At 47.1% G+C, this 18,304-nt stretch overlaps 1 protein-coding gene across 1 annotated transcript; it reads right to left on the bottom strand.

Annotated features, from left to right (window-relative positions):
• Positions 1-4,977: 4,977 nt before the first annotated feature.
• On the bottom strand, positions 4,978-18,258 carry CFAP298 (cilia and flagella associated protein 298). The gene is given in 7 exon segments (XM_032277021.1): positions 4,978-6,378; positions 6,674-6,769; positions 7,539-7,670; positions 8,503-8,661; positions 12,017-12,084; positions 14,198-14,365; positions 17,357-18,258. Coding segments are annotated over 7 exon segments (1,464 nt in total). The 5' UTR covers positions 18,087-18,258; the 3' UTR covers positions 4,978-6,267.
• Between the last annotated feature and the right edge of the window lie 46 nt (positions 18,259-18,304).

Raw genomic sequence — 18,304 nt, 5'->3', positions numbered from 1 at the left:
CTTTTTTTTTTTTTTGAGACGCAGTTTTGCTCTTGTTACCCAGGCTGGAGTGCAATGGCGCGATCTCGGCTCACCGCAGCCTCCACCTCCTGGGTTCAGGCAATTCTCCTGCCTCAGCCTCCTGAGAAGCTGGGATTACAGGCACGTGCCACCATGCGCAGCTAATTTTTTGTACTTTTAGTAGAGACGGGGTTTCACCATGTTAACCAGGATGGTCTCGATCTCTTGACCTCGTGATCCACCCGCCTCGGCCTCCTAAAGTGCTGGGATTACAGGCTTGAGCCACCGCGCTGGGCCCATGTGAGTACTTCTTATAGCTATAGTAATTTCCACCAGGGGCACCAATCATTCTGGCTCGTGAGGGTGGCGGGATTAGTGCTACAAGGAGGGTGGTGGTCTCTCTCAGGCAATACGGAACGGGCAGCCATCCTAATGCTCACCTCCCTTTTACGGCTCAAGTCTGAATACTGAGGTCTGCAAGGACGTTATACGGAGACCTACAAGGACATTTGTCTCACATTGCAATGAACAGCCACGGGGCTCTAAATCTCATTTTGCTTAAATCCGTTTCTGTAAGAAATATTATAGCATTTACTCCTTTTCATTGTATAAGACATGTTGAAATATAGCCATTCATTTCTAAATCCTTCTTTTCAGTCACTTTTAATATGCTTTTAAAAAGAGAGAAAAGACTTCTTGGGACTGAAACTTCACATAGTTGGACAAAACCCAAAAGTGAATATTTATTTCAGCAAAATTCATTCAGGGTCTTGATAAAGTCAAGTGTGTGAATATAAAATACACCTTTTCAGCCTGGGATCTTGCCCTTTGCTGCGCTTGGACGGCTGAACTATGAAATGCCGGGTTGACATATTCAGTGCCTCCAGGAATGTGACCCAGAAGAAAGAAAGGAGAATGTGGCTCTCCTAGAGGTGGGCAGGCCGGTCAGCCAACTTGGCTGGGCTCTGGAAGGGTCCAGCCCATGGGCTCCCACCGTATCGCAGGTGACTCTTCCTGCTCGAAGTCCAGGAAACCACAGATTCCCGCACCTTCATTACCGAGGGGTGGGTGAGGGGGCATCTACATTCTCCTTCTCAAGCACAGCTGTCATTTGTTCCAATTTTGTCTCCCCATCCTGAATCCAGCACGAGGAGGTGTCTGCATCTCACAGAGGATGCATTCACAGAGGCTGGGGTGGAAGGATCCATCAGCACCTTCAAATTCCAGCCCTCACTGCCGCCAGGACAGGGCGCCACGTTCTCACGCTCGAAGGACGATCCTGCACCAGCGCTGCATGCACAGGGCTTTCACCTTTTCATTTGCTCACTCATTCCCACCCTGCAGGGAGGCCATCCTGGGAGAACCCAGTATACACATGAGCATCCATGGAAAACAGACCAAGTTAAATGAGACACGTGGTGCTGTCTTACAGGGACACAGCACACAGAGCGGGTGTGGTAGGTAAAAACTCAACAATAAAAGGACCCAGGCAAGGCCCTAAAAGAACTGGAGCCACAAAAAAGTGTCCTAACTCATTAAATCCCATTCATTTGTTCATTCAATAAATACTTTTTCATTTACCATCTGTACAACTTCTTTGATGAGGTCAGATATTTTACTCATTTTTTAATTGGGTTATTTGTTTTCTTATTGTTGGGTTTTAAGGATTTTTTACATTTTTTAAATGCCAGTCCTTTATCTAATAGAGATTTTTTTAAAAATTGAGTAGGGGCCAGGAACAGTGGCTAAAGCCTGTAATCCCAACATTTTGGGAGGCTGAGGCAGGAGGATTGTTTGAGGCCAGGAGTTCAAGACCAGCCTGGGCAATACAGTGAGACCCCATCTCTGCACACACACACACACACAAATTAATTATCATGGCATGATGGCTTACACCTGTAGTTCCAGCCAACTGAGAGGCTGAGGCAGGAGGACTGCTTGACCCCAAGAGGTTACAGCTACAGTGAGCTACAATTGTGCCACCGCACCTCAGCCTGGGCCACTGAGCAAGACAGTGCCTCAAAAGGTGGAAAGAAAGGAAAGAAAGAAAGAGAGAGAAAGAAAGAGGGAGGGAGGGAGGGAGGAAGAAAGGGAGGAAGGAAGGGTATGTCCATATCAAGTGCTGTCCTAGAAAGTGAACCAAACAGAAGTCCTGCCCACATGGAGCACTTTTTTGTGGGATGGGCGCTATTTTATCAAAATGGCCAGTGAAGGTCTCTTTAATAAGACAGCGTTTGAGCAGAAACCAGAAGGAAGGGAAGGAGCAAGCCTCGAGAAAGGGAGGAAAGAGAACTCCAGGAAGAGGTAGGTGCGTGCCAAGGCCCTGGGAGGGAACGCACCCGGCCTGTCTGCAGAAGAGCATGGGAGGAGATGGTTGGTGTAGGGGTGGGTCCTGGTGAAGGACTTAGACTTTAGGCTCTGTGTTAGTTTCCTGTGACTGCTGTAACAAATTGCCACAAACTGGCCAGGCAAGGTGGCTCACGCCTGTAATCCCAGCACTTTGGGAGGCCTCAAGTGTTGCTGAGAACTCACGCAGATGATGGACCACTGGATTCAACAGCACAAAAGCCAGCAGTGACCTTGGCAAGAGCCACTTTTGTGAGGTGGTGTGGATATGAGTAATGTGGACCAGAGCTAGCTGGAGTAGCGTCAGGAGAAGATGGGAGGGGACAGCAGGTGTGGACAACTGTCCTAGAGTTATCTATGAAAGTCATTCTTCTATGAAGAGGCACGGATAAGTGAGGCAGTATTGAGAGAAAGATGGGGGTATCAGGAGAGAATGTTTTACTACACCATTTTATTTATTTACTTGTTTTGCTCCTGTTGCCCAAGCTGGAGTGCAGTAACAGATCTCGGCTCACTGCAACCTCTGCCTCCTGGGTTCAAGCCATTCTCCCGCCTCAACCTCCTGAGTAGTTGGGATGACAGGCATGCACCACCACACCCAGCTAATTTTTGTATTGTCAGTAGAGACGGGGGTTTCACCATGTTGGCCAGGCTGGTCTTGAACTCCCAACCTCAGGTGATCCGCCCACCTCGGCCTCCCACAGTGCTGGAATTACAGGTGTAAGCCACAGCACCCAGCGTCTCTTCCTCATTTTTTTTTTTTTTTTTTTTTTGAGGCACAGTTTTGCTCTTGTTGCCCAGGCTGGAGTGCAATGGCGTGATCTTGGCTCGCTGCAACTTCCGCCTCCTGGGTTCAAGCGATTCTCCTCCTCTGCTTCCTCGGTAGCTGGGATTACAGGCACTAGCCACCATGCCCAGCTACATTTTTGTAGTTTTAGTGGAGACGGGGTTTCTCCATGTAGGCCAAGCTGGTCTCGAACTCCTGACCTCAAGTGATCTGCCCTCCTCGGCCTCCCAAAATGCTGGGATTTCAGGCGTGAGCCACCACACTCAAACCTGGGTGACAGAGTGAGACTCTGTCTCAAAGAAAAAAAAAAAGACATGAACTGAAGAGGACAAAGCAGAGTCTTAGATCCACAGGCTCACCACTGTGGGCTTAGATGTTAAAATCATCAGAGGCTGTCACTGGCCCACACTAGAAATGTCACTCGTTTGTGCCCCTCAGTTGTGCCTTCATGAATGTTCACTCATCGCTGTCCACCAGAGACTTAGTCTCTACATTAGGTACAAGCCGAAACTTACTGTGTATTAAGCAGGTTTACTTCCAGATGCTTCATCTGGGGCCATTTAAGCTCTTTGGACTTTGGTTTTCTAACTCATGAGATGACAATAGTAGTTTCTAATTTGGCTGTTATGAGGTATAAATGAAAAAAAATGTATAGGCAAAGGATGGTGGGGAACGCAGGCACCAAACACACAGTACAACTGTCTGGTAAACAGTAAAGTCTCAATAAATGCCAGCTGTCATTACCATCATGTCTGGCATTGAACATCTCCTGGGAATCAGCCGCCTCTCTCCTTGAACCCTCCCTAGGGCCAGTGGGGCTTTCAGCAGAGTAGAGGGGCAACTCCTATCTTGCAAGGATCAGCGAGAGGCGGGGACAAGCCGCCCTCTCTCATCACTTCTCCAAGGGGGTGGTTGCTGAGGCTCTGGAAAGGAATTGGCAGAGCTCAGACCCCCTTAAGGCTACTGTGCTGCAAGCATGTGGGACTTCATTTCAAGCTTGATGCACATTCTTTGCTGAGCAGTTGCCAAGGAACGAGGTAATCTTGTGACAAATACTGCCTGATGCTGTCAGTTTGCTGGTCGAAAGGGTTTTAGGTGGTGTCAAATTGTATTACTAGCATTCCTGGTCTCCGTGAATGAATCATGTAAGAAGACAAGTTATGTCAAAGGACAAAACCACAGACCCAGATGGGCACCACGCATATAACAGGCCCTTGGTTTCCTTTTGATATTGACTCAAAGACGGACTGGATTATAAAAAGAATAACAGCAAGACCACATGCTTAAGCTGATCAGTAGTCTAACACTGGCTAGATGACGTTTGTTGATAAAATTGATTTCTTGGGAAATCCTGAGCAAGCTCCTGGAGGTGACTCTGTGGTCCTACCGTCACTAGCTTTGACCTCGGATGAGTCAGCGAGTGCATGAAGCGAACACACACAGCATGGTGACGGAGCAGGCACCAGGGACCACCTGCCTCCCCTGTCACAGATGGCTTACAAATAAGCTACTCACATACTTCCTAAGATCTGCTGTATCCAAACAGACCAAGCTCAGAGAGGCTTCTGAGGCAGACAGGGGCAGGGAGAGAGGATGGTTCTTCTCACTGGGTATTTAAGGAGTGTAGTGTTGGGGGTGAGTGACTTTTGGGTTAAATTCTGCTGATTATATGAAGCAATGGAATAACTACCACTGCCAATAGAGTATTCATATTGCAGGTCAATAAGAATTTCTGATACTGAAGTAGTTCCCTAGAGAGCTACTATGATCACATGGCTTGGTTAACTTTTTCTTATAAGTCTGAGCATGAATTTCACACACAAAGCCATACATTGACAAAGACAGAATGTTTCTGAAATAAAATCACACCATCTTATTGCATACACTACATCACCCAAGGTCAAAACTCTTTCATAGAGACATTTAAAACTATAACTGAGTAAAAAGGAAAATAGATGCAAATTTGCTTTTACAAAATTTGAAAATAAAAGAGTAAGGCAGAAGATGCAGTCAGCTACATGCACTTTAGAGAACGGGGCTTTGCTATCAGGTCTGGGACCCCACGCCCCGGGCAAGACTGCCTGGCAGCAAGCGGGACCCATACCCATGCCCCCTCCACTTGCTCCCAGGGTTCGTCTTTACAGGATGGTGGGGAGCACAGGCACCAAGGCAGGAAGGCCCGAGCAGGGAGATGCCCCACGCCCTCCACTTTCTCTCAGTGCGTACACACCAAGTTCCCTTTAACCAGGGGAACAGGACCCTAGGCACCAAAAGTCAAGCATGAGGAAACGTCTGGGCCACTTCTGGTTGTCACAGGCGGTCTGACAGGCGTCTCGTGGATGCTAAAGTGCCAGAGTTTTCAGGCTACTTGGATGGTTTACAGTGATGATGAGTTAGTCTTTAAACTCAAAGGCATCCTAGAAACCCAGGATGATGGCAACCCCGTTCATCCCACGGTTGGTCACTGAGCTGCCTATGAAGCTGTGCCTACAGTCATACCTGCATCCACAGGGGGACATCATCACCCTTTACGGAATCTAGATTTGTTTTCAGGATCTATCCTGATGAAGGAGACTTGAGAAGATCTATTCTGATGAAGGAAACTACAGACGAATTTGTTTCAAGGTTGGATGAGTTTGCTACTCAACTTCCATCACAGTTGTAGCTTTCCCTCCCAGAATACAAGCCCTGACAGGCATCAGCTAGGAGGCAAACTTCATCTTCAAGACTGGGAGACGCCTGGCTACGGTTAGACCCTGCAGCAGGGTTAGAGAAGTCTCTCCAGCAAGGCTGGGAGTCCGGCTTCCAATAGATCTACAAAGAGGGCCCAGAGAAAAAGGCACGCTGAGTGGCTGGCGGCCTCTAGTGGTCACTGCTGGTCATCAGCTTTCCTCCAATACAACCAGTTGTCATGAGAATACAAAACAATCAGGAAGAAAAAGAAGGTTTAGTATTTTGTCAGAGAAAACCCTCACATACTAAATAGCTGACATGAAACAAAAATGATTTACACATTTTCTTCTGACTATGCATTTATTAAGTTCTAAAACCTTGAATAACTGCCATTTAAAAAATTCACACTAAAAGAAAACTAGATTTAACATCTTTTCAGAAGCGTCATCAGCTGGTGAACTTCATCTTGGTCTCCACTTTATGTCTTTTACTCCATGAAAATGTCTTTTCAAAGCAGTGTTATCCGCCCATGGAGAGTTTAAACAGGCGTCGTCATCATTTTCTTCTAATCTCTGGAAATAAATATGTTTTACTCAGGCAGGCATTTCAGGAAAGTGTTTTGCACATAAAGAGACTGAAGAAAGAGTTCAAGACTGACCTCCCCTCGCCCTGCCTTCTAGAAGCAGGACACGTCCAAATCTAATGCTGGGGGACACCTGACAGAACCCTGACAACCCTGCAGACAGAAGCTCTAGAAAGACTCCTCCCGGCACCCTGTAGAGCTCGCCTCTCCTCACCAGCCCCAGGTAAGGCATGCAGGCTATGCCTGGGCGCCAGCTCTGTGAAGAGCCCACCTGCCCCCGCTACCTTGAGCTCTTCTTGCCTCCTGTGATAGTACAGCATCAGCTGCTTCTGCTCCTCGCTGCTGATGATGGGCTCTCGGGCTGGAGCGCCGTGTCCTCTCTGCAAAGAGCAGAGCAGAGCAAATTCTGGATTAAGGTGTTCTTACAGTGACAATCCTTAAAGTTACAACAAATGTTTTACTATTGCCTTTGCCAACTACTAAAAATAAACAGGTCCCACGTCTGCTCAGCTGACATGAATCATCAAGGGAAGGCTTGCTCTTGTGCAGCTCTGAGCCCTGGACTCTCACTGTGTGGAGACCAAAGGCTGCACGAAGCCATCTCTGTCTCCGTCATTCCCAAGGCAGACACTGCAGGCAGGTCCACTGGGAAAGGGAGGATGCTCAGAGCCACAGACCCTGGATCTTCATAGGGTGGATGGCCCCATTTCCCCAAAATCACAGCCTGGTGACGTAGGAGGCACCGCAGGTAGACAGAGCTACATGATGTCCTTCAAAGGTCTCCGGCCTTTCCTCCTCCTCCCATACAGAGCATCCGCAGTTTGAAAAAGCCTGGAATCAGTGTGGGGCTAAATTTTACATTTCAAGGAAAATTTTTGTTTACTTGCAGCCCTATATTTAAGGTTGAAATTAACATAGTATATTTCCTCTCCTCCACATATTAAAACAAACTCTAGATATTGCCAATCAATCCATATTTTCCTCTAGTTTTTGCTGGTGTACAGAAAGAAGATATTTTCAGTTTAAATTCGAGCCAATAGGATTAAATAGTTGTACCAGTAGTTTAAATCTTTCAGATTCACTGCACATTTTTATCAGTTTGAAAGGAAATAACAAAAAATACTGACGTGTTAAAGCAAAAGCACTTACTTGCTGAATCTTGGCGATAATTTTGGTTTTTTCATTTTTCCCCACGTAGTCTGAAAGCTTCTTTGTTCTTCTCAGCTCCTTGGCTGCCCACCATAGCTGCGCCTCTGACTCTTTAATGACGCTGAGCCCTGCCTGGGGCCAATGGTAAGAACTGGCTTTACTGTGTGCTCCCACCTGGGGGGCAGAGCCCAGCTGAGCCATTTTCAGCAGGGGGCAGGGGACAGATTTCTCCCTGCGCTCACCATGGAAGGGCCTGACTTCCCCACCCACTCAAAGTCCTGGCTGATATCAGTACCTTCCCTGTTACGTTTTCATTTATGCCCTGACTCAGTTAACTTCCTCCACTGGGCAACAAGGAAATCATATCTTTTTTGCACCTTGATCTACACAGTTCGTCTTGGATCTGTAGGCCACTGCCAAGGAAGGACACTGGCATCATGCTGGGTGTTTAAATCGAGATAGAATAGGGCTGCCTGTGTACTTCTGCGTATTCCATTTATTTAAGATGGCTTAGACAAAGAATACTGTCCAACAGGATAAGAAGTGAGGAAACCCGAGGAAAATGGAACATAAGGGTCAGAAAATAACATGAAGCAATAGGTAAGACTAGAAACACAAACTTCCACGCAAAGGGATGGAGGCATGTGGATAGAAATAGGAAGAAATTAGGTAGCTGGCTTCTTAGTGGCCAAAGACAGCAGAAACATTTTCAGTTACTCCTGACGGGCAGCCTCACCAACTGTGTCCTCGCCTCCTGTGTATGGGGACCAAAGCCCTCACCCATGAGTACCACACTGTCAGGGGCCACTCCTGAATTCAGAACTCTGCTCTGAAGCAGGTCACAGCAAACCTGAAAGCTGTGTAGGGAGCAACACACTACATCCGGAAGAGGGGCATCTAATCCGAAGGGCTTTGGGAGGGCCATGAACTCACCCTCTGGAGTGCCCACCCAAGAACTACATACTTGCGTTCCCGACAAATCTTCCTTATTTTCAAACTCCATCTGGATGGGATCATACGGTGGCAACCCCATGGGATAAACAATCATCACTGCGCCTCGAAGCTGGTCCAAGGCATCCTTCACCATCTCCATGGTAACACAGACACCGGCTTCCACTTGTTTCTACAAGTAGAAAGTCATTGTTATCACAGTGTGGCTAATAAATACAGTAAACTCGACGAAGATCTTGTACAACACCCTTGCCAGAGACTTCCAGAGCAACAAAAAGAAATCAAACAGTTCTTGCTCCCAAAGTGACTACCACCTATTTTAGGGACTGAGCCAAGCACACCGCAGCCCACATTATAAAGCACAGATGGGAGCAAGGATCAGGAGATGCGGCAGAGGGAGCAGGCACTGCAGGTGGGGCTCGGCATGCAGACAGACTGAAGGGGTGGAGACGTCAGCAGGGTGCTTCAGGACAAGCTGAAACAAAGAAAAGCAGGCGCCAGCCCCTTGGCTGGGGCAGGAAGGAGAGGAGAAGATGAGGCCAGCTTCAGCTGGCTGAGCTGGAGTTTGTTTTTGAATGGTCACAAAAGCCAGGCTGAGGAGTTCACATTTCCTCTGTTAGGCCAGGGCAGTGACTGCCTTTTCTGGGAAGGAGTGGTAATGCTGAGAGATTTATCTTGTAGTTGGTATAGAACAGACCTAGTTGTCAGAGTACGGTGGCTCATGCCTTACATAATCCCAGCATTTTGGGAGGCTGAGGTGGGCGAATCACCTGAGGTCAGCAGTTTGAGACCAGCCCGGCCAACATGGCGAAACCCGGTCTCTACTAAAAATACAATTAGCTGGATGTGGTGGCAGGCACCTGTAATCCCAGCTACTCAGGAGGCTGAGGCAGGAGAACTGCTTGAACCCGGAAGGTGGAGGTTAGGTGAACCGAAATCACACCACTGGACTCCAGCCTGAGCAACAGAGCAAGACTCTGTCTCAAAAAAAAAAAAAAAAAAAAAAAAAAAAAGGAAGAGAAAAAAAGAACAGACCTAACTGGAGGGATACCAGGTAGTAGGCTCTGAAGAGCACGGAGGACGGTGTGATAAATAACAAATATATCTGGCTTTGTTACTCAGTTCCAGGCACAGAGCTCCAAAACTCTTGGAATTTCCTGAGTGACAGGAGTGTCTGGTTATTTATAATGAGCCCCTTCTCACCATACCCGAGTTTGTGCTAATACAGTAACTTGGTTTCAAGAAAGGGGCTGGCCATGCCAGGGAGACCAAGCACGTGATTAGAGGGTTGGAGCTTTCAGCCTCAGCCGCTTCCTCCACTTCCAGGGGCTAGAGGTTGGCATCAAACACGTGGCCAGTACTTTAACCACTCATGCCTACTGAACAAAACATCCACAAAAATCCTGGACGTTATGGCTCAGTGAAGCTTCCTGATTGGTGAAGACGCTGATGTGCGCTGGATGATGCACATCAGTGGGGGTGTTGTGGGAAGCTCCAATTTTGCAGTCAAGCTGGACACATGTATGGCTGGCCTGGGGACCTCATTTGCAGCTGGCATCTGAAATAAGGGGTCTTGCTGGTGACCTTGCTCTTTAACTCCTAGGGTCTGATGCTAACTCCAGGCAGTCAGTGTCAGAATTGAAGGATTGGCCCTTGACCTGTGGGGTCTGCACTATGTCTGAGCAGTTAGTGTCAGAATGGAATTGAATTGACTGTCAGGACCCTGGTGGGCATCCAAATGCAAAAGGCTACAGGGGAGCCTTAAAGAAAGCCAGAGCTGTGGAGATGAAAGGAGGAGGTGGATTTAAGAGGCATCATGGAAGCAGACAGTACAGGACCCCACTTCAAACCCAGGTTTGACAGAATGAGGAAGTGTTGAAGATGACACTGAGGATTTGAGACACTGTAGTTCTCTTACTGGAAACAGAGAAGCTCGTAGGAGGTGCTGATTCTCAGGGACAAAACTCAGGGGGAGAGAAGGGAGGAAGCAAAGAGCTCATTTCTAGAAAACTGGACTTCAAAGTGCTGACCAGTGTTCAGATATAACCATCTCACAACCAGCTGGAAATTCAGGTTGCAAGTGAAGCAAGATGTCAGGGGAAAGGATGGAAGCTTCAGTTATCCGCAGAGGGTGGAATTTGCATTTGGCAGAGTAGATAAGATGCCAAGGGAGGAGCAAGAAAAATTAATAAAATAAAAAGAATAATAATAATATTAAAAAAAAAGATGCCAAGGGAGGAAGAGGGCAAAGGATAAAGAGTACTTTGAGAAGTACACAGGCAAAGGGAAGAAGTGAGGTGACCCAGAGAGGAGTTCTACATACAAAGTATATGTGGCAAAAGGTGCAGAACAATGGCAGACCACTGTTTCCTTGCCATGGCCTCAGAAGTGCTCACATGCCCAGATGCCATCACCACGCAAACACTAGACTCAACCACGGCTTTTCCTGTAGTGCTTCATAGAGCCTTTTTACATAGAGCCTTCACTATACTAACAGGCACAGAGCTTCAGGGCAGCCTTTGCTGAGGCTCTTCAAAGATTAGTCAAGAGCTTGATGAGTTTGAGAAATATTGGTTTAAAAAAAAATAACAGTTCAGCTGGGCACGGTGGCTCATGCCTATAATCCCAGCACTCTGGGAGGCTGAGGCAAGCAGATCACCTGAGGTCAGGACTTCAAGACCAGCCAGACCAACATAGTGAAATCCCGTCTGCACTAAAAAATATACAAAATTAGCTGGGCGTGGTGGCACATGCCTGTAATCTGAGTAGCTGTAATCCAGCTACTCGGGAGGCAGAGGCAGGAGAATTGCTTGAGCCTGGGAGGCGGAGGTTGTGGTGAGCCGAGATCACGCCATTGCACTCCAGCCTGGGCAACAAGAGTGAAATTCTGTCTCAAACAAATAAAATAAGAGTTTTGCTGAGCAAGTCAGGAGAAGCAGAAAGAAAAGTGGTTATCAATTGAGAGACGTGCAGTTGAGGGTGCTAGCAACTAATATCACCAACACACAAATACAAGCAACAGATACAGATAGCACTTCTTTTAATAGCCTTAAATTCTTTTCCTCCAGATACACATTATCTATACATCAATGGTATAAATGTATGTTTCTCCCTCTATAAAATAGCCTTTATATAAATACTGACGATGATTACAAAAACTGATTTATATCAAATACATACTAAGTCAATCAAGCATCTGGAGAGCTACTCTATAGCCTCTACTTAGCTTTAAGTTCTTCTGAAAGGTAAAAGAAATGAAATCAACATTTGTATTACACACATTTGTATTACACATGAACCTACATTTACACAAGCCAACAAAAATGTGTGTTTGCCTGTAGGAACTGAGAGGACTCTGGGCAACTGTCAGGATTATGAAAGGAAAAGCTGCGGCCTACCCCAAATATGCTCGTTTCCTTTGCCTCGGGAAGGCTGAAAGGGAAGCTGGCTGAGAGGTAACTCTGGAAGCCACAGCTGGAGTTTTATCTCAAAAGACAAGCTTTAGAGCATCATTTAAAAAAGCCAACCTTAGATATGATTGCTTTGGCTTCTTCTATAGTCTTCTTTAACACTTGCTTCATTTTCTCATTTGGAGCTATGAAGATAAAAAGGAGAGTGGGAGAGACAGAGCTGTCAAATACATAGCCTCTTTAAAACTCTTCTGAAATATCTCAGTCCCTTCTGTCTGAGTCAGGGGTAAGTGAACTGAGAGAGTGCAAGTGTAGAATTTAGGGAAGAGAGGCAAAAAACTTGGCTGCGGGAAATTAGGTGAAGATCTCTTCCCAACAGCAGAGACCTGGAGTGTGCTTTCTGCAAAGTGGCAAAGGCTACAAAAAACCAGAAACGCATGTCGTTGGATGAACAGGGTCAGTGAATTTTTTCTGGAAAGGGACAGATAGTAAAATATTCTAGGCTTTGCAGGCTACACAGTCTTGTTGGGTGTAGTTACTCAGCTCTACCACAGCAGCACAAGAGGAGACAGTACTTAAGTGAATGGGGTGGCTGCATCCCCATACAATTTTATTTACATGAAAAGGCAACTGGCTGAATTTGGCTTGTAGCCTATAATTTGCTGACCCCTAGAGCAGGAAGAAATAATAACTTGAAAGCTTAGAAACAAACAAACAAAAAAAATGAAGATGGAATGCCCAAATATAGGGAAAACGGGGCAAGTTGAAAGCATATATTCCTAATAAATAACACAATTAGACATTGAAAATATTAGAAACACAAGATTGTATTAGAATAGAAGTGGTTAGGCCAGGCGCAGTGGCTCACGCTTATAATCCTAGCACTTTGGGAAGCCAAAGTGGGTGCATCACCTGAGGTCAGGAGTTCTAGACCAGCCTGGCCAACATGGTGAAATCCCACCTCTACTAAAAATACAAAAATTAGCTGGGCGAGGTGGCAGGTGCCTGCAATACCAGCTACTCTGGAGGCTGAGGCAAGAGAATTCCTTGAATCCAGGAGGCAGAGGTTGCAGTGAGCTGAGACTATGCTACTGTACTCCAGCCTGGACCACAGAGTGAGGCTCCGTCTCAAACAAAACAAAACAAAAACATACTGGTTTAAGGATGAATACTGAACTGTTAACTGGCTCTCATATTCTTTTTTCTTCATTGATATAATTCCTTCTGAAAATTAGACTCTCTCTAGATTGAGAATGAGTTTAGGTAAGAAAGATATGGAAGACAACCATTTTTCAGGTTAACATTCAAAGGAAATAATACTAGGAATTCCTACTATCCCTGGTATTTTAAAAACTATATTTTTGAGCTTGTAAAGGACTTACAGGGATCCTGTCCTGCTCCTAACAGTGTTTTAGGGCTGATCAATTACAGCTTTTTAAATGGAGCTTTCAGCGCAGGTTAAAAAGAATAAGCTATCAAAAAGGATTATTATCAATTCCACATGATCAGCCAAATACTGAAAGGAGAAGAATTTCTTCAGTGTTTTGCCACGTACTAAAGTGCTCGGTCCCAGAGAGAGGCAGGTCCTTGATGGGTGAAGTCCCTGTGCTGACATTCCTTCCCTTTCCTCTTTCACACAGTATCTCTAAAGATACCCTGACCTCTGCAAACAGTAACAAAACATAACGTTGAATACATTTCAGTAAGTATCTGCCAACAATTATTAGGTTGAACCATATGAAGTTGCCAATACTCCACCATTTTTGACCTACAGAAGGGAAAGGGTCATTTCATCTGGTTCATCGAATATATTTAAAAGCGAGCTGCAACTTATTAAGAGCAAGACAAAACTTCCTTTATCTACCTAATTCATCCTAGATTAGAGTTTTACCACAGGAGCCACAGAGTGCAGTATTTTGTAAGTCTATAGAGAAATTATGAGGTCGATTTTTGAACGAAAAGAACTGCTTTCTCACACCTGTAATCCCAACACTTTGGGAGGCTGAGGAGGGCAGATCACTTGAGGTCAGGAGTTTGAGACCAGCCTGGCCAACACAGTGAAACCCTGTCTCTACTAAAAATACAAAAATTAGCCAGGCATGGTGGCGCATGCCTCTAGTCCCAGCTACTCAGGAGGCTGAGGCAGGAGAATTGCTTGAACCTGAAAGGAGATTGCAGTGAGCCGAGATCACACCACTAGTGCAAGACTCCATCTCAAAAAAAAAAAAGAAAAAAAGGAACTGTTTTCATACTTATGGACATATCAAGCATGCACACAGAAGAGAAATGCTCACTTACCTTGTCCATTCCTTCGTCCAATATCATCCTTTTTAAATACAGCACCGCCGCTGGGTACACATTTTTCACCCCACTCATCCTTTAATTTCAACTCTTCAATCTGATCATCGGTCAGTCCTTGCATATTAGGAGGGAGAAAAATGCCATGTTCTGCTAATTCTTCCATTTCTTAAAAATAAGCAAAAGACAGTATCACAGTCATCATCATAACATCTCATACCCCATTGGAATGTAGGCTGCCAAGGACCGGGGGTCTTGCCCATCTGGCTCACTATTTTGTGGAAAAAACATTTATATGTCACCTGGCCTGGACCCTTGACAAGGAGTCACTGATCCACCCATCCTCAGCCAACAGCACAGGGAGCTCGGGAACTCGTCACCTGTCCCAGGCAGTCAGCCTGTAGATTCTGTGCTCCAAACATTTGTGCTATCTTATGCTTCCTGGAACTCAGGAGGGGCAAAATTACTACTCATTGAACACCTGAATATATATTCACATGGGTTTTATAGTTTTCCAAATGCGTTGACATGGACTATCTCATTTAATTTAAACTTGTACATTAGGCAAAGCAGTTATGAACTTCCCCCCACATTCCTTACTTTACGATTGTATCATGTCAGGCTTGCTCAGATGACACAGCTGCAGCTGATGTCTTTTTTTTTTTTTTTTGTCTCAAACTCCTGGCCTCAAGTGATCCACCCACCTCAGCCTTCCAAAGTGCTGGGATTACAGGCATGAGCCACTGAACCTGGCCTGAGACCTTCTATAAAACTTCATGTCAAGACTTCATAAATAATTTATACACATCAGTGGGGAAGATTTAAAGCAGCTTACATCCCTCAAAGGTAGCAGAGACAGGACAAGGGACTTGGGTTTCTAGTATCATGTTCACTATTCAAAAACATAGCTATTTTTCCTAATCCTTATATTTTCACCCCAAAACCAGTCCACATTTTAACCTTGCAAAATCACCTTCCTTCCTCCCTCTCTTCTTCCCTCCTTCCTGTGAAGGAGGCACCTGGATCTAGGTGTTCCCATAACACTGTGTGAGGACATCACCTGACCTGAAAGAACACATTATGAACAAATGGTATCACTGAATGGGATGTTTCTTGTCTCTCTCCCCGTTGCAGTCTAAGCTACTTATTTCTTAAAAATAAAGGGAGGTTAGACAACATCTATCACAGTCATCATTATAACACCTCATACCCCATTGGAATGTAAGCTTCCAGGGGTCAGGGATCTTGCCCATCCGGCTCACTATCTTATGGAACAAACATTTATATGCCACTTGCGATGTGCCTGGACCTCTGACATGGGGGCACGGGACTGGTCTTATTGATCCTTGTCTTTTTTTTCTCTGAGACAGGGCCTTGCTCTGTCACCCAGGCAGGAGTGCAGTGGCGCAATCTCAGCTCACTATAGCCTCCACCTCCTGGGTTCAAGCCATTCTCATGCTTCAGCCTCCTGAGTAGCTGGGACTACAGGCACGTGCTAGCATGCCAAGCTCTGTTTTATATTTTTGGTAGAGACAGGGTTTCACTATGTTGCCCAGGCTGATCTAGAGCTCCTAAGCTCAAGGGATCTGCCTGCCTCAGCCTTTCAAAGTGTTAGGATTACCTGTGTGAGCCACGGTGCCTGGCCCCATCCTTATCTTCTGAAGGCTGAGCACTAGTGCCTGCCTGAGTCACAGCTGACACTGGTGACCGCAGAATAATTCTAAGTTCACTAATGTGACTCTTAGCATTCAGCACATTTATATGTTTATAATGTTCTAGAAAAAGAAGACGAATTCCTTTTCTCCGCAAATGCTTTAACTTAAAAATAACATTTAATATTGCATTTGTGCTGCAAGCTCAATTAAGAAACTACACATAAGTTTCATGAAAAGAACCATGACCCTCAAGAATTTCTCCACGGTGCAAAAATTACATATTCATGCAATGTAATAAATACATTTAATAATAAATCACATATTCATGTAATTTAATAAGTCACATAAATAAATGTACTATTTATTACAAATAGCTGTTTATATTTTCTATATGTACATAATGACAGTTAAATAAACACTTAGTAATATCCTAGACCGCATCAGGAAGCATCATCCTGTCAAGTTCAAAAGCTATCCGTTTAATGCAGTAGCTACTCGCTGCACTTGGTGATTTAAATTTATTTAAATTAATAAAAATGAGCTAAGCACGGTGGCTCACATCTGTAATCCCAGCACTTTTCGATTAAGGGGGAGGAGATCATCTGAGGTCAGGAGTTCGAGACCAACCTGGCCAACTTGGTAAAACCGTCTCTACTAAAGATAGAAAAACCAGCTGGGCGTGGTGGCAGGAGCCTGTAATCCCAGGTACATGGGAGCTGAGGCAGGAGAAATGGCTTCAACCCGGAGGCGAAGGTTGCAGTGAGCTGAGATTGCGCCACTGCACTCCAGCCTGGGCGACAGAGACACTGTCACCACACACACACACATATTTAATTAAAACGAAATGTAAAATTCAGTTGCCTGGCCGCAGTAGCCACATTCCAAATGCTCGATGGCCACTCGTGGCCGGCGGCTGCCCAGTGGGATAGCACAGACGGAGGCCCTTCCACTTCGGGGAGGTTCTGCGGGACAGCGGTGCCCTGAACCTGCGCGGGGGAGGGAGATGGCGCCGCAACGCCAGCAACAGGCCATTTCTAGGGCGAGGAAAGATCGCCAAGGCTGCTTCAACTGTAAGGGGCCGTCCCAAAGCCAAGTGGCTCGCTGCTTTACCACGAACGACGCAAAATAGGAAATTCAGCTTTTAAAAGCCCACCCAGTTCTCATCGCACCTCTCACACTGGTTAATTGCACTCAATGCTCTTCAGCCAGTCCTTTCGGCTCCCTCCTCCCTCCCCAGCCCGTTTCCACTTATTAGCAGCACCCCAAATGCTGGCTCCGAGAGGCACTTGGGCCCGCCTCCCCGCCGGGGGTGCCAGACCGGCCGGACCTTCTCCGGTTCCTTATTCATCTCCGGTTAACCCCGGCGTCCCGTTTCACCCCCGGCTGCTGCAAATCTCTTCTACAATCTTCACAAACCTGACCCCTCGTCCTAGCCTGCCCCTCTTTCTCCGTCCCACGCCCGTCTCTCGGTCTGTCTCGGGCCGGGCGCGCCCGCGGGCCGCACCTGAGCAGAGGCGCTGCACCTTGAGTCGCCCATTGTAGACCCGGGCCACTTGCACCGTGAGCTCCTCCAGCTCGGTGCTCCCAGGCGCCTGCAGCAGGAATTGGCTGTCGTCGCCCCGCTTCACGTGCAGCAGAACCATGGCTGTCCCGCAGCGGCGCTGAGGCGGTGAGAAGGGCCGAGTTACGTGGCCCGCGGGTCCGGCCGGCCGAGGGTCGCTGGGTCGCGAGCAGCCACGACGCACTAACCGCCGCTCAGAGGCCGGAACCTCAGGCTCCTGCGTCCGCGGTGTGCGAGGGAAACTGCACTCACGCCCGGAAGTAGCTGTTGCTAGGAGCAACAGTGAAACAGAGAGGAGCTGCCAGTTCAAGCTCTGAACCCGAATGGGGAAGGCTGGGGTGTGCGGAGGCCCAGCAATCTACGCCCGTACGTAGCTACTGCCGGGGCAACTATCCATACAGCCCGAGAGGGCAGCCGATTCTGACCGGACCGGCTGAACGGGATTAGCGGAGCCCCCTCCCGGAAGTGGCTGTTGTCGGGGCAACTTTCCAAACACAGACCAAGCCGCTGAAGGGGAGGGCTGACCGCCCAATCGATTGGTCTGGGGCCCAAGATTCCACTCAGGGAGATACGTGGGCTGAGCTTGAGAGTTACTAGATGGGGAATGGGAGGGACGGCGGGCACCACAGGCTTCGAATTCCGCAGCTGCCCCCCCCGCCCAACCGCTCCACATCAAATGTCCCTTCCGCCGCCCTCGGTCTCCACTTCCGGCAACGCCTCCACGCTGCTTCCGGCCTAGGAAAGTTAGGCGGCGGCAACTTGGGACTCTGTCGCGCTGTTTGCTGCTGTTTGCGTGAGTCTGCTTTTCAGGACGGAGGGGCCAGGGCGAGTGTCTGCACTTCTTCGTTCAGGCTGATTTGGATGGCGAAGCTAGGGTAGCTGCAGCACCTC

This window comes from Sapajus apella, unplaced genomic scaffold (genome assembly GCF_009761245.1).
Source record: "Sapajus apella isolate SASKATOON/1434 unplaced genomic scaffold, GSC_monkey_1.0 scaffold8, whole genome shotgun sequence".
NCBI classification, from domain to species: Eukaryota; Metazoa; Chordata; class Mammalia; order Primates; family Cebidae; genus Sapajus; species Sapajus apella.
The sequence above is the reverse complement of the archived record's forward strand: the minus strand, read 5'-3'. Positions and strand labels throughout refer to the sequence as shown.